The sequence below is a fragment of the Cetorhinus maximus genome, chromosome 17 (assembly GCF_964194155.1).
Source record: "Cetorhinus maximus chromosome 17, sCetMax3.hap1.1, whole genome shotgun sequence".
NCBI classification, from domain to species: domain Eukaryota; kingdom Metazoa; phylum Chordata; class Chondrichthyes; order Lamniformes; family Cetorhinidae; genus Cetorhinus; species Cetorhinus maximus.
The window spans coordinates 30648894-30668937 of NC_135895.1; the positions used below are offsets into that span (position 1 = coordinate 30648894).

The following is a 20044-nucleotide window of genomic DNA, read 5'->3' on the forward strand; positions in this document are numbered from 1 at the left end:
TAGATAACTAGTGTCAAAGAAAAACAATATGTAAACCATTGAGTCTGACACTGATACGCATGATGATCTGTGACATTATTGATTTCTACACGCAATGTACTGAACAAACTACCATTTTCTTAAGTGATTTTCCCTTCCTTCATGGGGAGAAGTATATTAACTACTTCTAAAGGCCTGGTTGAGACCAACAACTCACCCTCTGGAAATTTCTGGGTGGGCACATCCATCACATCACTCTTTGTCACATTAGCTTGGTGCTTGGTAGTCACCATACTTACAGATAACAAAATAAATCATGGGCTGGATTCTACAGGGCACCGTGGTCCCCCACTTCCCAGCTTCCCAGTCCCACGATATTCCTGGCTACCCCGTAGTCATTTAATGTTGGGAGCAGCACTAATTGGCTTAAGGCAAGACTTCTGCCCCTATCTTGGAAGGAAGTCCTGCTGAAAGAACTGCCAGCCAATCAATGACTGGCAGCTCAATAGGCCCAAAGGCAGATGGATGCCTCCACCATCCCCATAAAATTTGAGATAGGATGCGGGTGGGTAGGCAGTAGACAGGCCACATATTGCATTTAATGAGCCCCCTCCCCACTTCAAACCCGTCGGCAGTTGTGTAAAATCCAGCTCCATGTTGCATCATGTGCATTTCCAGATAGTCACTGATCCTTTTGGACTCCTCACTCATTCACATTGAAAAATACTAAATATAAACAAAAATTCTGCAAATGAAAAGCAATATCTGAAATATGCAAACAATGATCTCACCTCTATTGCAGAATGCAGCTTCCACAGTTTATCGATTGATCTATTGAAACATAACAAGGTGACACAGAATATACAGAAAAGAGAAAGACACAAGAAAAGAGAATGAAGGTTTAGATTAAATACATTCATTGTAAATCTGGAATGCTCTAATATTACCAAAAATACACTAATGTTAAGAAAAGAAATCAGCAAACTTAATTGTAAATCATTAGATACATTTAGAATCAAAATGTTCTACATTATAATTTTGTCTTTAATAATTAAACAATTATCTATCCCACAGAGCTACAGTAAAATGAATTTCTTAATTTAGTATGACAGAGGGGCTGATAATCTGATGACAGGCATCAGGCACAGAATACCACATTTGCAAGGTCAGACCATCTAGCCACAGTCCCAAAGGGCCATAGGCATCTCTCTCCATGACAGAAAGACAATTTTTGCAACTCGTAGCTTGAGGGGTGCCACTCCGCAAGCACAGGGCAAGACAAGGAGGCAGGGCCTCCATGAAATACAATAGCCAGTATGGGAATTAAACCCACACTGTTGGCATCATTCTGCATCACACTCTAGCCAACTGAGTAAACCAACCCCCCAGTCTTGAAATATACAATGCAAATAAATCTAGAGTAGTTCCACAGAGTGCTGGTGGTTTCTAGAAAGATGATGTTTCCTGAAGAATCATTACCATGCTCAAAGACAACTTAGTAAATAAGTTCAGGCAGAATACAAAATCAAAATAAGGAATGGATGAGGGTGTTCAAAGCCTTACCCTACTCCATCCAGGAACTTGCAGGCCTCTGCAATTCTAGGACTCTAAAACAGGTAAAAGTTATAGATTTTATGAGAAAAGTACTGATAGCAGCCAAGCATTCAAACCAAACAATAATTATTCAGATATACATCATTGCAAACTAACAGCTGATTATTTGAACAGCGCTCAGAGTCAAGAGATTGACAAAAGGGTTGGGATGGGAATGTGAGGTAAATACAACACAAACAGGAGTGCAGATAGATAGGGTACATCATTAAAATGTGATGACATTCCAAAAATGAAAGTTTGAGTTTCCAACAACCTTCAGGAAAGGCCAAGAACCTCCCCACTTCTTCCCCCCAACCCACCCTTTCTCTACCCACCTAGCCCTCTCTACCCCATCAGCGCACAGACTTTCGCAGCTCAACCCACAAAGTAGAGTGGCAGCCTTTGAATATTCTGGTTATTAACATATACACATAAATGTTGTCCCACATCACTCCAGTGAACACAGTATGTATAATACAATGAGTTTCCCCAGACAGGTCCTGCTACATTGTGAATTCTTAAAAATTGGAATAAAAATGCCACAATTCAGAAAATTGCTAGAAATGTGACTCAGCTTCAATATATTTGTTGAAAGTTCTCATTTTAAACAATTCACTGTAACTCATGCATCCTGTACCTGTCAGTGTGATTGGCACAACAGGGAGTGCTGAGTCAGAAGATATATAAATAGTTTTCATAAGAATGGAGTAATCAAACTGCAATGATTTCACAGTGATTTTTGTAGCAAAGAGAACAAATGGGTGGTGAGGAAGGAGGGCAGATAATTATTTAATGCATTATTGAAAATATGAAGGCAACAACTTAACCGTTTACTGATAGCTATGCCAAGGTGGTAACTGGCACTGTTGACAATAGCACCACCAGCTGGTTAGCTATATTGTAGCTCTAAAGTGGTACAGTGATCAAACTGAAAGCGTCAAATTGCATTTTTTATTACAAGATCACAAACTAATTACAAATCTGGAAGGTCCATCTTATTTCACTTATACAGAGAGACCCTAAAGATCCCCTACTTCACCATCTAAATATTTCTTAAAATATTCCAGGGTTTGGCTTCCCATACTCCTTCAGAAAGTCTGTTCCACTCTTTGTTTGAAGAATTTCCTGACATCAGTTCTGCATTTTCTTTTCACTACCTTGTCTCCTCATCTTATGGTCAGAATTTAGCTTAAAGTTATATTATGGATTTACTTCTTTTCCATTTGCATAACTAGCCCTCTGGAGGATCGCCTCTCAAATGCCTCTTCCGTAGGCAATTAAAAAGCCTACATCATTCCATTCTTCCCTCACAACTCAGTTCTTTGACAATAGGGATCAACCATATGGATTGCCTCTGAACTGCTCGTTTGGTGGCCTAAGTGGACACAACACACAAGATGCGGCCTGATCTGAGCAGCATACTGTTTGCCCGTGACATTCTCAGGACTGTTCCATCTGTGTAGTTCAACATTCAAATGGAAATGAGCTCAGTAGAAAAGTTTGCAACAGAGTTAGAAAAATGGTCATGCGTATAGAAAGAGGGATGATTTGTGCCTCTGCTCAATGCCTCAATGTTGAGCTACTGTGATGTCTCAATTCCTAGCCCTGATAAACTACAAAATAAGGCAAGGCTTTCACGTTGAAGGAGGAGCTAATCTTACAGGAAAATAAGTCAGTATCCCACGAGAGATACATAATGTAAAATTTAGCACACATTGTTACTGAATGTAAAATTTGGCTGTACAACAAACACTCTAAAATTGAATTAGTGCTTCTAATCACCTTTGTCTTGCCAACAAAGATGATGGGGATGGGTGGAAAGACCTGCAAGATTCTGATTAACCTAGTTTCAGCTTGAGCAGTTTGATACATGATGAATGATCCAAGATAGCGGAAGGTAAGATGCAGAGTCTACCAAAGAAATTCAGGCTAGACTTAACAAGGGTCATGGCATTGTGAACTCACTTAAAAGAGTACGGAGTAGCCACAGCATCTCAATTACAATGAAAATTCGTCTTCTGAAAGCCCTCGTGTGGCTGGTGACAATATATGGCCGTGAAAGCTAGTCAATCAGGAAGAATGATGAGGCTCAAATAAGAGCATTTAAAATGAAAGGACTCTAGACGGATATTACATGTGTCATGGACGACCAAGCAGACAAACGAGTGGATGCTTGAGAAAGCTGGTGCTAAGAGGAATTTGTTTGAGGCAATGATATCAGGGGAGCTCATATTTTGGACATGTACTGCGAACAGGAGGGGAGTGTTTGGAAAAAGAGGTAATGCAAGACAGACACCTGGAAAACAAGCACAAGGAATACCCAAGATGGCATGGATGGATAATATCAGAACATTGACTGGCCTCTCTATGAGACAGGCAATGAGGGCAGCAGGGAATAGAAATCAGTGGAGAAAGATTGTTCATAGTGAGGCTAACCCTTGGAATGAGGACTGATGAAAGACAAGTGCTCCTATAATACAAATTCAATAGGAAGGCGCTGTGTTCATTCCTAATATTTGCAATGTGCAATTTTAAAATCCTCTTTTTTCATAAACCTACTTTTATATTTACCTAGGCACTTCTCATAATACTGGGTCATTTTGAAACATTTTGGGAAATGTTTTACTCACAAAAAATTTCAGAAGAAAGCACAGGATCTTCTTTAGCATCTGAGGCACCTTGTACATGAAAAACAAATCTTTCAAAGTCGGGTCGAATATGTCTCCCTTTCTGGAAAACACAAAGTAACATAACAGTTAGTCACATTCACTTGTTTGCGTGTGGACATGTCAAAGCACATAAGATTGTTGGCAAAGGTCAGAAGAACAAACCTTTCTGCCTATCAAGTACTCACAGATTAGAGTTACGCCCTGTACCATTCTGTGAAGTTCCCCAGTTTGCTGCAAGTTATCCCTTTATTATACATACCCACCAAACGACAGAACAACTTAAGAATGGGAACAGAAATAAGGTTAACAACTGGAACTTTGAGCCTTTCGCTGTTTCCTTTAATGAAGCAAAGTATCACATTTGCCAACCATTAAGGCATCCGCTGGCACAATTTTGGACATTTTTAGAGTCCGAGCCACTGACCACATTCCTTATATTTGTATTTATTAGGCCTTTGATCCCTGCAGCTGTGTTACCTTTACATTTCTCACTTAACTGGTTACGTGTTAGTTCTGTATCTGAGTAGCAACTAAGGTTGAGTGATGGTCAGTTGTGTACTATGAATTCATAACTACTGGATAATTATGAACAGACTGTACCAGACAACAGCCAAGGTAGTTGTTAACATCTAATCTTTAAAACCTGAAGATAATTGTTCACAAATTTGAATGTTTAAAACTGCACTAAAAAGAAATTTTCTACAATCCTTTCACCAAAATGAGACTTACAATCTTTCCATCAGTGTAACGCCACCATCAGCCCCGACACCACTTATAATAAGCTCATTTACTGCATATCGAGTCCTCATAGGTGTGAAGGGAACCAGCTGAAAAGAAACAAAAAGGTGAAAAGTTATTGCATAGGTGACCAATGCTAATCGAGAATAACAAATTTAATCTGCTCAAAAGTAGCTGTCATTCTTCTCACCAACCAAAATGATTTAGTATTACAGTTGAAGTATGTAATTTAGAATTCTTAGTCCCATTTATCGTCATGCCTTAGGAAATAAAAAATCAATTAATACAGATCTTAATACATTAAGAACAAACTGAACTAGTCTTCACTCAAGGTCCTGGTCTTGACCCGATTTGGTGTGGAATGAAGACTCTTGCCTAACTGGGTTAACATGGTTCTTCTAAATGATAAAGGAATCTGCTCCCCATTCCCCTCCTGCTTCACTCTCAGTCAGACGTGAGTAGGGCATGAATTCACCCTGCACCGTCTGTGCAAGGATTTGGTCACATCACAAACATAATATTATCAAAGATACAACTTTGTGGTTGGTCAAAAATAATTAAAAATTGGAAAACATGGACCAGGATTAAGCACAGTTTATTCAAGCTACTCCCTCCCCTCAAGTTTAAGTTGATTAGATTTATTGATCTGCATTGCATCACCCTCCACAACTTCATCCATCAATTCCGTTGCATCCCCAAAGGGTTCCAATAACTTTTAAGCTGGCTTCATGAACCCATTTTGGCTTTTCTTTACTGTTTTTCCTCAGTGGAAAACATAACAGAGAAATAATCGGAGGATCAGCTAGGATTTTATTGCAATGCCTATAGCTTAGTCAGTCTGGATTCTCACGCTTGTGCACTCAAATTACAGGGCTGAACCCAGTGGCTGTCCACATACCCTGTTTAGAAACAAGCAATATTTTTGGTAGTTTACTCCAATAGCATTTTATACCGGATACCCTTAATCTTGAGCGTTGAAACCCAGATTGCACCACTGGACATTTCATCAATATTACTTCTTCATGCATCATACTAATGGATTGATTCTGTCATTGGTATATTCTGTAGCTATATTATGGAAAACTGTCACAAAGATTTGACTGAAACAAAGAAAGATTTATGTTCAAGACAAACATAAAAAAATATTTTTGCAGTTGTTTCCCTTTATTTGTTTAAGGCACTACTTCCTGCTGAAGTATGCTTCTATGGGTACTGGTAGTCTCCTAACATCCACTTTTCATGTTTGGCTTTTGACAGCAAGTGTCAGAAAGCTATCTGACTTAAGCATAATGCTATCCTTACTCAACATTCATAAGTACAAAGTTTACTGCAGGGCCTCGGGACTTATCGAAAAGAGTGAAAACCCCAAGTGCTTGTTTTTGTCCTCCTCTTGTCTGGAAGCACTGATGCTAATTGCAGTACCAGATCTGGTCTAGTTGAGATAATTTAACTTAGCACAGACTAGGAACTGAACCAGTGTCTTCCTAGCACATATATCTAAAATTACACAGCATGGTACACACTTTTCTTCTCGGAAAACACTGCATGTTTTGCATGCATTGAAGAACGGGTAGGCTTTGTAAAAGAAAATCCATGTCAAAAGATGGGTTTCTCTGCAGAACCAGTTAATTCAGAGTGCTGGGATGCTGAGGATTGTAGCCAAGTAAACTATTGAAATGTTCAATTTTACATTTGTCTGCACTGGAGTGCTGTTTTTGGCCGCAGTCGAGTGCTTCACTTGGAGTTTGGTGACTGAGGGAGTTCGATGAGAAGGGAGGAGGTGCTCCTTTCTTTTTCTACCTTTCCTCAGAAAGAAGAGCGGCAGCCTTGGTAGGTAGGACCTGGTGAGTAAATTAGAAAAGTGTAACATTTTTAAACAAGTTGCTATACTTGGGTTCAACTGAGAAGTGCCAGGAATAAGGGAAATTTAGGGCCAATATAATAAAGTAATATAAATAATCTAAAGTAGAATAGAGTTAAAGTAGGGGAATTGGAGTTAAGACATGGCAGTCGAGTGGAATCTGTATCCTGTAATATGTGCGAAGTCATGGATGCTACTGGTGTCCTAGATGACCACATGTGCAGGAAGTGCTGCCAGCTGCAGAAACTTGAGCTCTGGGTTTCAGAGCTCGAACAGCGGCTGGAGTCACTGTGGCGCATCAGCGAGGCTGAGAGCTATGTGAATAGCATGTTCAGAGAGGTGGTCACCCCGCAGCTTAAGGGCCTGGAGACAGAGAGGGAATGGGTGACCACCAGGTAGTCCAAGAGAAGTAGGCAGGTAGTGCAGGAGTCTCCTGGGGGTCCACTCACAAATCGGTTTTCCATTTTGGAAGCTGGTGAGGGTGCTGGTTCCTCAGAGGAGTGCAGTCAGAGCCAAGTTTGTGGCACCACGAGTGGCTCAGATGTACAGGAGGGAAGAAGAAAGAGAGAGCAATATTGATATGGAATTCATTGGTTAGGGGGATGGACAGGTGTTTCTGTGGCCGTAGAGGTGACTCCAGGATGGTATGTTGCCTCCCTGGTGCCAGGGTCAATGATGTCACAGAGCGGCTGCAGGCCATTCTTCTGGTGAAGGGTGATCAGCCAGAGGTCGTGATCCGCATTGGTACCAATGACTTAGGTAGGAAGGGAATGTAGTCCTGCAATCGGAATTTAGGGATTAGGTAGAAAATTAGCAACCAGTACCTTAAATGTAGTACAAAAACAAAAATACCTGGAAAAACTCAGCAGGTCAAACAGCATCTGCGGAGAGGGATACAGTTAACGTTTCGAGTCCGTATGATTCTTCATCAGATCTTAGTTCTGATGAAGAGTGATACGGACTCGAAACGTTAACTATATGCCTCTCCGCAGATGCTGTCAGACCTGCTGAGTTTTTCCAGGTATTTTTGTTTTTGTTCTAGATTTCCAGCATCCGCAGTATTTTGCTTTTACCTTAAATGTAGTAATCTCTGGATTACTCCCAGTGCCACATGCCAGTGAGGAGGATAAGGCAGATGAATGCATGGTTGTAAAGATGGTGTAGGAGGGAAGGCTTTAGATTCCTGGCACATTAGGACTGGTTCTGGGGGAGATGGCACCTGTACAAGCCGTCTGGGTTGTATCTGAACAGAGCTGGGACGGAGATCCTTGCAGGGCACTTTGCTAGTGCTGTTGGAGGTGTGTGGGAACCAAGAGAAAATATTAGAGAGGAATACCAGTGTGCACAAAATACTGGGAGGGACAGGTAGCACTAGTATAGAGAATTGCAAGTTAATAGGTAAAGTCGGAGCAAGGGAGAAAGTAACACAATCTAAATCAGGGTTACTATGCATGTATGTGAATGCACAGAGTATAGTAAACAAGATTGGGGAGTTACAGGCACAGATTGCCACGTGGAAATATGATGTTGTGGTGATAACAGAGATCTGGCTCAAGGAAGGGCGGAACTGGGTGTTAAATATTCCTGGGTACAAGGTGTTCAGAAGAGATAAGAAAGGGGGAGGGGTGGCAGTACTGGTTAAGGAGAGCATTGCAATGCTGGAGAAAGAGGATGTCCCAGAGGGTTCAAGGACAGAATCAATTTGACTAGAGCTAAGGAACAAAAATGGGTGCAATTATATTGCTCAGCGTAGTCTAAAGACGACCAACTAGTGAGAAGGATGTAGAAGGACAAATCAATAGGGAAGTTACAGAGAGATGCAAGCATTATAGAGTAGTTTTAATCGGTGACTTTAATTACCCGAATGTAAACTGAGACAGTGGCAGTGTAAAGGTCGGAGAGGGGCAAAAGTTCTTAGATTGTGTTCAGGAGAATTTTCTACAGCAGTATGTGTCAAATCCAAGAAGAAAAGATGCACTGTTGGACCTGGTTCTTGAAAATGAGGTGGGCCAAATAGATCAAGTGTCAGTGGGGGAACATTTAGGAGATTAGTGATAATTGTATTGTATGTTTTAGGATGATGATAGAAAAGGACGACAGGCAATCCAGAATAAAAATAATTAACTGGACGAGAGTTGACTTTGATGGGGCAAGAACGGAGCTGGGCCAGATAGACTGGAACAAAAGATTGGCAGGAAAAACTGTTGAACAATGGGCTACCTTCAAAAAAGAATTGGTTCGGGCACAGTCAAGGTACATTCCATTCAAAGGGGAAGGTAGGGCAAACAAATCCAGAGCTCCCTGGATGCAAAAGGAGGTTGAAATTAAGATAAAGAAGAAAAAGTGCACTTATGACAGGTATCAGATAGAAAATACAGTTGAGAACCAAGAGGAATACAGAAGGTTCAGAGGGGAAGTGAAAAAGCATATTAGAGAAGCGAAGACGGATCATGAGAAATGACTGGCAGCCAACATAAAGGGGAATCCCAAAGTCTTCGATAAGCATATAAATAGTAAAAGGGTGATTAGGGACCTAAAAGGGAATTTACACATGGACAAAGGGGCCATGGCTGAGGTATTAAATGAATACTTTGCATCCGTCTTTACCAAGGAGGCAGATGCTACCCAGGCCATGATGACAGACAAGGAAACTCTGTCACTAGAAGGGTTCCAAATTGACAAGGAGGAAGTGTTGAGTAGACTGTCGGTACTTATAGTCAACAAGGCACTGGGACCGGATGAGATACATCCAAAGATATTGAAGAAAGTGAGAGTAGAAATTGCAGGGGCACTGGCCATAATCTTTCAGTCTTTCCTAGACTCAGGGGAGGTGCCAGAGGATTGGAGAATTATAAACATTATGCCCTTGTTCAAAAAAAGGTTGTAAGGATAAGCCCAGCAATTACAGGCCAGTCAGTTTAACTTCAGTGGTGGGCAAGATTCTAGAAACAATTATTCGGGATAAAATTAGCAGTTACATGGAAAAATATGGGTTGATAAGGAAGAGCCAGCATGGATTTCTAAAGGGAAAATTGTGTTTAACTAACTTGCTGGAGTGTTTTGAAGAGGTAACAGTAAAGGTTGATGAGGTGTACATGGACTATCAAAAGGCATTTGACGCAGTGCCGCACAACAAACTTGAGAAAAGTTATTGCTCATGGAATAAAATAAGGACATTTATTGTGTCTCTGTTCCCTTTGACTATTGCCAATCCTCTGCCATAAGTCTGTAAACCCACCGTGTGTCCCGCCTCCTCCAGCAGTTGTTTGGTTTCCAAAACTGCACGTTTCATGCTGGCATTGGGAATCCAAAATCCATCACTCTCATAATAACCTATCCTCAACGGTTTGGAGCTGGAAAACACCTAAAATGAAAGAAAATAGATCAAATGATAGAAAAATTATATATTTTTTTTATACTCAGCTGAACCGTCTTGAGCTGTATAAGCATTCTGATAGGCCTGTTATGAATAGAATTTTTGTCAGAACTGGGTAAGTGACTATAAACGGAGAGGAAAGCAGAGACAGAGGCCCGGATTTTCATGCCTCTGTCCTTGTCAGAACAGAGAGAGAAGGGCTTTAAAAAATGGTGGACACGTCCAGATTCCAGGAATCCTGCTCCAATTCCCATTTCTGGCAATTTTTGCCGACGTGGGATAAGGGTGCAGCGAGCCTGCAAGCGGCACTCCCGTTCTTGCCTGCTCCACTGCAATTCCCATTGGAAAAACCTTTACTCTTGTCTGCTCAACCTGCTTCTATTGTTACTGTTGTCAAATGGCTTCATATTGGATGCTTGGCTGAGCTCCAAGAGCTAAAGGACTCAGTCCGGCAGAGGGTCCGTTTACACAGTTGCAAAGGGGACTTCTAGCTTCATCTGATAGACAGTTTTCTTACCATCTAATAACTCGACCTTCCTTTGTCATGGTTTATCAATGGGCGGAATTGTCACTGAAATTGGCAAAGTCAATATCGGGTGGGGAAAGTGGCGTTTGACCCATTGACAGCAATGGCAGCTTTTACTCCGTATGGTGCGGCACTTTGTTGAAAAAATACAGAGGCACAGGTTTCGTGTCGGATCGCTGGTGGGGCGGCCTCTGATTCGCCCATCCCACTGTCACCTCAGGCCTTCAGTAATCCGGGCGCCATATTTAAAGGACACCCCCGCACAGAGAGTGAACGCTCCTCAAGGGATAGGAAGCTGCTGGGTACCAATGGCTGCCAAATGGAGAAAACATGCTGCCCCCAAATTTAGCGATGCCTCCCTAGAGCACAGTGGAGGCTGCCACAAAGTCTTCTGCCCCCACTCTGGGCAAAGACCAGCAAGCAAAGTTACCAATCCAGCATGGGAGGCATTGGCAGCGATGCTCAGTGCCAAAACCCTGCAAAGGAGAACTGCCACCCAGTGTCAAAAGGGGATGAATGACCTCCTCCGTTCCGCCAGGGTAAGTCATTCTTCTCATCACTCTTAACTCTCACATGCTCACAAACCCGTCACACATCCACAGGGATCTCACTCGCTGCCAGCTTAAATCCCATTCGCTTTCTCACACACACCTTCATCTGCCCTGCAGATAGTGTCCTCATCCCGTCCATGGAACCACTCAACACCCACACATGCCAGGCAACCTTCTCATTTAGCCTGGCAGGTATCCTGCTTACACTCTCTCCATCGGTCTTCATTCTTTTCCTCTTTTTTTCGAAAAGGGGGTGCAGCCTACAACAATTAACATAGACATGGACTCCACAAGGCCGCAAAAGACACAGGTATCTTGGGAGGCCGTGAACCGACACAACTTACGGTTGTATGGGACCACTGTGTGCAACACCCTCCACCCCAGGTCCTCGATGGAAAGTGGGAGGAAACCCCTGTAGAGGGCCCCCCACTGGGGACCTCCACCGCCGGATGTCAACAAGGCACGTCTGGATGGCGGGCAAGGGCAGGGAAGTGAAGCCCATACAGGAAACCCCTCCGCGCCATGCTAAAGGACATGGAGGGCATTTCCACGAGGCGACTCAGGTTGCAGGACACCGGCTCCCAAGGGAGAGGTCAGGGCGTGGGGCCAATGTGGAATTCCGTCTGAACAGGTGTATGCTGTATGTATGAACAGGGCACCTGCGCCAACTCGAGACCCAGGATAATGTTGGGGCCGAGCACGACCGTCCTAAGGTCATGAATGGCATCGGCCGCGAGCCAGACATCCACGGACGCGCGACGCGCCAACTCCCATGGTAGCATCCAGCCCACTCCTCCGCCACCCAGCACCTCCCTGATCCATCTGTCTTCAGCAGGACAAGCTGGCACATAACGCAAGGGAAAGGTCGCAGACTGGTGGAGGAATGCCTGAAATCAAGGTCCTCACAGGCTTTGAAAGCAGGGCCATCCAGCTGGCCAGCGACGATCTGGATCATTCCTGTGCTGACGGTGAGGTCGGCGTAGCTCAACCAAGTGAGGATCCAGCAGTGTAACATCCATCAGTCAGCCATGCTGTGAGTAATGTGTCCTGTTTCACAGGCCACTGCCATGTACTAATTATCTCCCCATGTTTCCGCATGCACATCTGGAAAACAGCCGAAGGGGTCCACGGCCCAGGTCCTCGACTCAAGCCCCGAGGACACCAGGTTGAGAAATTCGCAGACACCGACACTGAAGACTGGTCACAGCGCTCACCCACACCCTCCACCAGCGCAGAGACAGACATCTTGGTGGAAATTAGTTCTGGAGTAGCCTCCGGGTCACAACATGGTGGGCACATCGCTTAGTCTGATCCACAGCAGGCGGAGCCAGGGGCTTTCCAGGTTGCTAGCACTCGGAGGATTGCTGGAGGCCAGAAATCTGCTGAGTCCTAGTCAGATGAGGATGGACTGGATTCTACCTCAGTTGCTGGAGCTGCAAAAGCAAGCTCAGGGACATCAGGAAGGGATGTCCGCTGCGCTCCTCAGATTGCAAGGCACGATGAAGGAGTGCGTCCGCCTTTAGTCTGAGGTGACAGCGCCGGCATGACAACACACAGAAGTCAACACTGGTAGGATGGCGGCTGCCATGGAGATCTTGGTCCAGGTCATTGCCCCTGCAGTGCTGCAGGAGCTGCACTCCATCGCTGAGGCACTTGCCATCAGTGTCAATACATCTCGAACTCAGTCCGGCTGCCCCTTCCTCTCAAGGAGTCAGCCAGGTACCCATAGGGAGGAAGGTCAGCAGGTGCACACCCCGGGCCATTCACCCAGGTAATTGCAGGAGTGTCCAGCCCATCCGAATCCCCTCCTCCTGTGACCCCAGAAGCTCAGGTTCCACAGGCCAAGGAGGATGCCACTGTCGCACAGCAGGACCCTGAAAGCAGGCCGGGGCCCTCTAGGGCTCAGCCCTCCAGAGGACGCCCACCAAGGTTGTCACAGACAGGGCACAGCAGTCAGCAGGCCACTCCACCTCCACTGTGGATGTCGGGAGAGCACCAAGGGTTAGAAAGGTCAAGAAGATTTAACTCTTTTGAATCCAACCAAATAAGCTAAGTTAACAAAATTAGGGACAAAGTAAAAAGCAGCCCCTTAAGTTAGGGAAACTGCAAAAACAAAAACAAAATTTAAAAGAACTTACAAACATTAAACCAAACTGTGATTAACAGGGTCTATAAAGCACCCCAGCCCCCGCAGTGCCCACCGGGCACAGAAGGCCTCGATGGTGCTGGCAGACACCGCATGCTCCCTCTCCAGGGATACCTGGCCACGAACATAGCCACAGAAGAGGGGCAGACAGTCGAGTTGGACAACCCCCTCGATTGCCTGCTGCCTGGACCTGTTAATGGCCAACTTGGCCAGGCCCAGGAGCAGATTCGCAAGGAGGTCCTCCTCCCTTCCGGCCCCCCTCCACAACGGGTGCCTGTAGATCAGGAACGTGGGGCTGAAGTGCAGACAAAGCATCAGTAAAAGGATTTTTAAATAACAGAAAAGGGTGTGCAGCCTACAACACCCTATATAAATGTGGTCCATGGACTCCATAAGGCCGCAAAAGGTGCAGGTATCTTAGGAGTCTGTGAACCGACACATCCTACGGTTATACGGGGCTGCTGCATGCGACACCCTCCACCCCAGATTCCCCAATACAAAGCAGGAAAACACCCCCATAGACTGGGGACCTCTGCCGCTGGATGGCAACAAGGCACGATAGGGCGTGTCCAGGCAGCGGGCGAGGGCAAGGAAGTGAAGGGTATGCAGCAGCAGCCCATACAGGAAACCCCTCCGCGCTGTGCTAAAGGCACGGAGGGCATTTCTGCAAGGCGACTCAGGTTGGGGGGCACCAGCTTCCAAAGGAGGGTTCGGGGCTTGGGGCCTATGTGGAATTCCGTCTGAACAGGGGTACACTCAGACGGAAGACCACCGCGCACCTGCACCACCTCGAGGCCCAGTATGATGGCGGGGCCGAGCACGACCCTCCTAAGGTCTTGAATGGCATTGGCCACGAGCCAGATGTCCATGGACGCGCAATGCGCCAACTCCTGCGGAAGCATCCAGCCCACTCCTCCACCATCCAGCACATCCCCGATCCTGGTCACCCCAGCAGCCACAGCCCTCCTCTCCTCCAGCCACTGAAAAGAACGGAGGGGCAGATTCCTGAGCAGCGGCTCTCTGATGATAGCTGCTACTCCTGACGGCGGAGAGCTGCGTTGCGAGGTGTACACAAGAAGATTTAATTTTATTTACACAACATTTCCATCGTAACCTGTTTACTTCAGGAGAGATGAACCTGAAGCAGTGAGTGGCACCGATATCAGGTCTGCTGTGCTCGACAGGCTTGTAGGTGATGGAGAACTCTCCAAGGTAATGGCCAATCATTTCAGGCTTGATTTCAACCTGGTTAAAGGTTTTCCCATTGTACACACCAACCATGCTGTCGACCATCTCTGGGAGGATAACCATATCCCGAAGGTGAGTCTTGACAGCCTCTGGTTTCTCCATTGGAGGAGCTTCCTTTATTCACCTTGCGCAGCCTTTTCAGGAGGGACTGCTGTTAGTGGCGAAGGCCTCTGTTCACATGCCTATGCTGACCAGCACAGTACAACTGCATCAGCTGCTCATAGGACATGTCGAGGGGCTGATCCAGGTCAACGCCTCTGTAGGTAAATTTCCTGAAAATTTCTTTTCTTCTTCTTCTGTTCTACTTGGTCAGCTATTTTCACCCGGTCTTGCTGGAAAGGAAACTCTTTCGAGTTATCAACAGTCACAGATTGCAACTCTTTTGAGTACAATCACAGTTCTTGGTTTCCGGGAGTGGGACATGAACCCACAACCCTCTGATTCAAAGGCGAGGGCGCTATGAACTGAGCCACAGCTGACACCTCCCTTGCTGGAAAGGAAGTTGCACAATGTGGGCATGGGTGTTAATCACTTGTACTTAATGTTGACCATTGTAAATACACTCCCAAGAATGTCTCCTTGTCGATGGCTCCTTGTTATGATGAGCAGTATTCGTGTCAATCAGACGTGAAACCTTGGTTCGTTCCTGAAGGCTACTGTCACAGTCTAGGGCCTCTCCCCTGTGCAGAGTGTAACGTTTTGAGCACAGTGATTGTCCGGCTTCAGTCACTCTCCAGATCAGTGACACGCGCACCTCCATGCGGCTTTTATTTGCTGCAAGAATCTCATACCCAAGTGTGACTGGGTTCTGTGATGTACTCTGTGCTCTCAGCACCTTTGAGGCAGGGCTGCCCCCCCATCTCATCACCATTCCTGATTGGTGAAGGTGTGGTGCTGAAGAGAACAGGTGATGAAGCCTGCCAAAGGATTAAGTTGTCTTAAAGTCCATGTGGCTGCAGCGTCTCGATGATATGAGCCTCTTCACAGAGCATATGTGCGTTGCCCTCAGCCAGACAGGTGTCAGACGTACCCAGATGCAATGTGAAGATCTCAGGAGTGTCCTCACTGCATTTCGTCATCATCCTCCTGGAATTTTGTGGCAATGAGGGCCTCACAAGTACGCCTGCCTCAACTGGCCAGCGCACTGGCCTCATTGCCTGCACCCTCGCCTTCCAGGACCTCATTGCCCTCATCCCATTCGATTTCCTCCTCATCGGAGAAGAGGTGCAGCTCTTGCATCTCCTCATCATCCCCCTTTGCATCACCAGGCTGTGTAGCGCGCAGCAAGTCACTATGATGCGCGACACCCTCTGGGTAGTGTACTGCAGTGCTCCACCAGGTCTGTTCAGGCACCAGAACCTCATTCTCAGGATGTCAATGGTGCGCTCAACCAAACTCTAGGTTGCAGCTTGAGCCTCTTTGTACCTTCTCTCATCAGGAGTCTGAGGCCGCCACACAGATGTCATCAGTGAGTGAGTAGACCTTGTACCCGAAGGGCAAACCCCACATCCTGTGTGCTCCCTGGAAGGTTTCAGGGCTCTGAGGCCAGAAGTTGTACGAGTTGTGGATGCTTCCAGATATCTTGCATACACTTGCATGATCTGTTCATTATGGTCGCAGACCAACTGAATGTTGGGAGAGTGGAAGCCTTTGTGGTTCACATAAATCTGCCTGGCAACAAGCAGTCCAGTAAGCGCCAGTGGGTACAGTCGATGGCACCCTGTACCTGTGGGAATCTGAGCAAATCCCAGCTCTCTTGCTTCCTGGCTTGCCTGGTCCCTGTCAAAATTGACAAAAAAGTGTGTGCTTGGATACATTTGTGGGTGAAGGCTTGCAAGATCCCACAAAGGTCCGCAGTGGAGCCCTGGGGACTTTTGCTGTAGAAATTGAGCGCGGCAGTAATTTTAACTGCCAATGGTAGCGGATGCCCTTCGGGTCCCCCTGGTGCCAAATCCTGCAGAAGGCGGCATATGTGTGTGACCAGTTCCCTTGACATGTGCAGGCATTGGCGACACTGGGTCTCACTCATCTGCAGGTAGCATATGTGCCACCTGTAGACCCTGGGTCTAGTGATGCATCTATGAACGATGACTCTGTGGTGTTCATCCTCTACGTGCGGAGGAGGCCGTGCTGCCACTTGGTCTTCAGGGTTTTGCTCCTCCCTTTGGTGAGCCAGGCCTCTCCATCACATTCTTCTCAATCTTCTCTCCTGCCTATAAACAAAGAGGCAGACAGCAAGATCACCAGGCTCCATGTTCCTGATGGTCTCCTCACTGCAGTATCAAAGAGAGAGACGCAAGAGCCAGCAAATGTCTCCTAAGGACCACTCTTGGTCAAGTCAACCACAATAATGCCCAGTGTTTAGTGTGCATGATGGCTCACCATGGCCAAACCCAGCACCGCCCCACATGACCGAGTGATGGCAGCTTCGGCCACTCGACTGCATCCAGAACTCTCATCTCAGACGCAGGCATTTTTCTAACCTGGACTCCAAGACTTCGTGGTTTGCTCGGGCCATGAGGGTGACTTTTCAATGTCAACTTAAACATAATGCAAGGGACTGGGAGTGCATCCCTCCATCAGTGTTCAATGGCTTCCTTTCCCGACAGAATGCTCAAACTTGCCCAGTCATCCAAAAGTTCCACAGCATCATAGCACTCATCCGAGTTTGAAGTATGCGCATGAGCAATTAACAGTAAAGGAGTAATCATGTGAGGAATTAGTGCAGCTTTAGTGGGTATATTTGCTTGAGTAGGCTGACTCCTAGCAAGTCAATTGAGCCCAAGCTAAACCCTCTCAGCTGTGGTGCAGTGCTCATCTTTGACGTGTTTTTGCCATTAGCGTGGCCGTTTTCTTCCCTTCCACCCACCGTCTCCCCCTCCCACCCACAATGTGTTGGTGCTCAAACTTCAGTCAGTGCTGCCATGACCCCCCCTCGGCACTGATACCCTTGCCCCGAGGTTACTTCTCCTACATCCCCCTTTACACTGTTGCCTTTGCCCCGGCACCACAAGCTAGCCACAAAGCTGCTGCTCCAGAGACTTGCCCATCCCCCCCAAATCCACGAAGCTGCTTGGATCATCACGAGCACACTGCGCAAAGTTGTGTGCACTCACCTCCGAGTTCCTCTCTAAGTTGAGATCGGCAGGTTCATGCCTTTTAAAAGCCGTTGTAAATCATGCCATCGTGAAACCACGCCATTGTGGGATTTGACGTGGGGGGAGGATTCCGGCATGTGGCCACAATAATTAGATGCAAATTTATTTCAATAAGTTTCCCGACATTCAACGGCAGGAAACGTGATCTGCCATTGACGGGGGAAGAGGACAATCGCGTCCTGGTTAGACGTCATTGGGAAACATGACTAGGGCCTCATTGTGAGAATCTCCAATCTCGCCACCAAACTCGCCTGCTGTGAACAGGGTCGGAAAATCCTGGCCAATATGTGTGTGTTTATTTAGGCAAAATTAAGGTTTCCTTCATGTGAATTTCACAGGCTGCGTTTGATTGACAGCTTTATGAGAAAGATAAGAGGGGAATTGTTTTTCAAAGGGATTTTTGAATGGCTGTTTTGATTTGTAAATTTCATTGGCATTTCAAAGACTTGCCAGCGTTATTACATGGCTCATTTGTTATGTACCTAGTGCATACTAGGTGAATGGGCATGGGAAGTAAAAGGGTGCATAGAAGGTGGGTGGGGAATGAGGGGTGATCACTAGCAGACCTAACAATCATGAATTGAACTGGGGCAACGTCCCAGTAAATGGAGGCAGGCCTTCTAACCAGCTTCGTCATCCAGCTGGCTCTGTTGCCATTTCGGCCTGGCTCCAGAGGCAGTGGGCCAGTCTCTGGCCCATGCCTGCCTCCCCACCACAAGAACAGAGCAGGTGGGCTCCTCTGGGACCAAGTCGGGAAACAGGAGTGGGACATTTCCCAACTCCTGCTTCCTGTCTCCTTGATGAGAATCCGACCCAGAAAGACTGAAGGAAATATCTCTCACAGGCATGCAATTTATGTCCAAAGGTGGGTTGAGTGGCCATTATTTGAATAGTGTAAGGAGAGTGAGAGAATGCGAGAGGGATATGCAACTGTTCCTGCCTCAACTAGTACAATTTCATGATTCAACAACACTTTGTGTGAAGAAATCTCTCCTAACCTCATTCTCTTAGTGATGATTTGAAAATTCTTGACCCTTCATCACTTACTCCCATTAGCTTCTGATTCCTATCATTATCCCAGTCAATTCATCAGCAGAGTGATAGAAGGGGTTGTTGACATTGCTATCAAGCGGCTCTTATTCATAAACAATCTGCTCACTGAAGCTCAGTTTGGGTTCCGCCAGGGCCACTCAACTCCTGACCTCATTATAGCCTTAGTTCAAACATGAAGGTGAGGTGAGAGTGACTTCCCTTGACATCAAGGCTGCATTTGACCGAGTGTGGCATCAAAGAGCCCAAGCAAAACTGGAGTCCATGGGAATCGGGGAAAAATTCTCCACTAGCTGGAATCACACAAAGGAAAATGTTTGTGGTTTTTGGAGGTCAATCATCTCAGTCCCAGGTAATCACTGCAGGAGTTCCTCAGGGTGGTGTCCTAGGCCCAACCATCTTCAGCTGCTTCATCAATGACCTTCTATTAAAAGATCAGAAGTGGAAATGTTCGCTGATGATTACACAATGTTCAGCACCATCCGCGATGACTCAGATGCTGAAGCAGTCCTTTTGTTTTTATTCATGGGATGTGGGCATCTTTGGCTAAGCCAGCACTTATTACCCATCTCTGATTGCCCTTGAAAAGGCAATGGTGAGCTGCCTTCTTGAACTGCTGCACTCTGTGCCCATATGCAGCACCTGGACAAGGCTTGGACAACATTCAGGTTTGGGCTGATGAGTGGCAAGTAACATTCGTGCCACACAAGTGGCAGGCACTGAGCATCTCCAATGAGAGAGAGTCCAACCATCTCCCCTTTACAATCAATGGCTTTGCCATCACTGAATCCCCCACTATCAATATCCTGGGGGGTTACCTTTGACCAGAAACTGAACAGGATCAGCCATATAAAAAAGTGTGGCTGCATGAGCAGGTCAGAGGCTGGGTATTCTGTGGGGAGTAACTCACCTCCTGACTCCCCAAAGCCTGTCCACCATCTACAAAGCACAAGTTAGGAGTGTGAAGGAATAATCTCCATTTTCCTGGATTGAGTGCAACTCCAACAACACTCCAGATGCACACCACCATCCAGGACAAAGCAACCTGCTTAATTGCCGCCCCATCCATCACCTTCAACATTCACTCCCTTCACCACCGATGCACAGTGGCAGCAGTGTGTACCATCTATAGGATGCATTGTAGAAACT

The 20044-nt window shown here is 46.1% G+C and overlaps 1 protein-coding gene, 1 long non-coding RNA gene and 1 pseudogene across 4 annotated transcripts in view; 1 reads left to right on the plus strand and 2 right to left on the minus strand.

Moving 5' to 3' along the window:
* LOC144692284 (uncharacterized) overlaps positions 1 to 20044 on the plus strand; it is a 64142-nt gene that overhangs the window by 21382 nt on the left and 22716 nt on the right. The window lies entirely within an intron of this gene.
* The window catches only part of faah (fatty acid amide hydrolase), a 60070-nt gene that overhangs the window by 9789 nt on the left and 30237 nt on the right, over positions 1 to 20044 (minus strand). Inside the window, exons 8-12 of the mRNA XM_078560919.1 lie at positions 10079 to 10204; positions 4971 to 5068; positions 4203 to 4302; positions 1543 to 1586; positions 771 to 810 (exon numbers count right to left, since the gene is read on the minus strand). Of these exons, the coding sequence (XP_078417045.1) occupies positions 771 to 810; positions 1543 to 1586; positions 4203 to 4302; positions 4971 to 5068; positions 10079 to 10204 (408 nt within the window). The remainder of the gene's footprint in view (positions 1 to 770; positions 811 to 1542; positions 1587 to 4202; positions 4303 to 4970; positions 5069 to 10078; positions 10205 to 20044) is intronic.
* On the minus strand, positions 10322 to 17852 carry LOC144692797 (small ribosomal subunit protein uS19 pseudogene; annotated as a pseudogene). Its single transcript, XR_013579396.1, has 3 exons — positions 15170 to 17852; positions 14562 to 15015; positions 10322 to 10339 (listed from the first exon to the last, which is right to left on the minus strand). The product of XR_013579396.1 is annotated as a small ribosomal subunit protein uS19 pseudogene (transcript).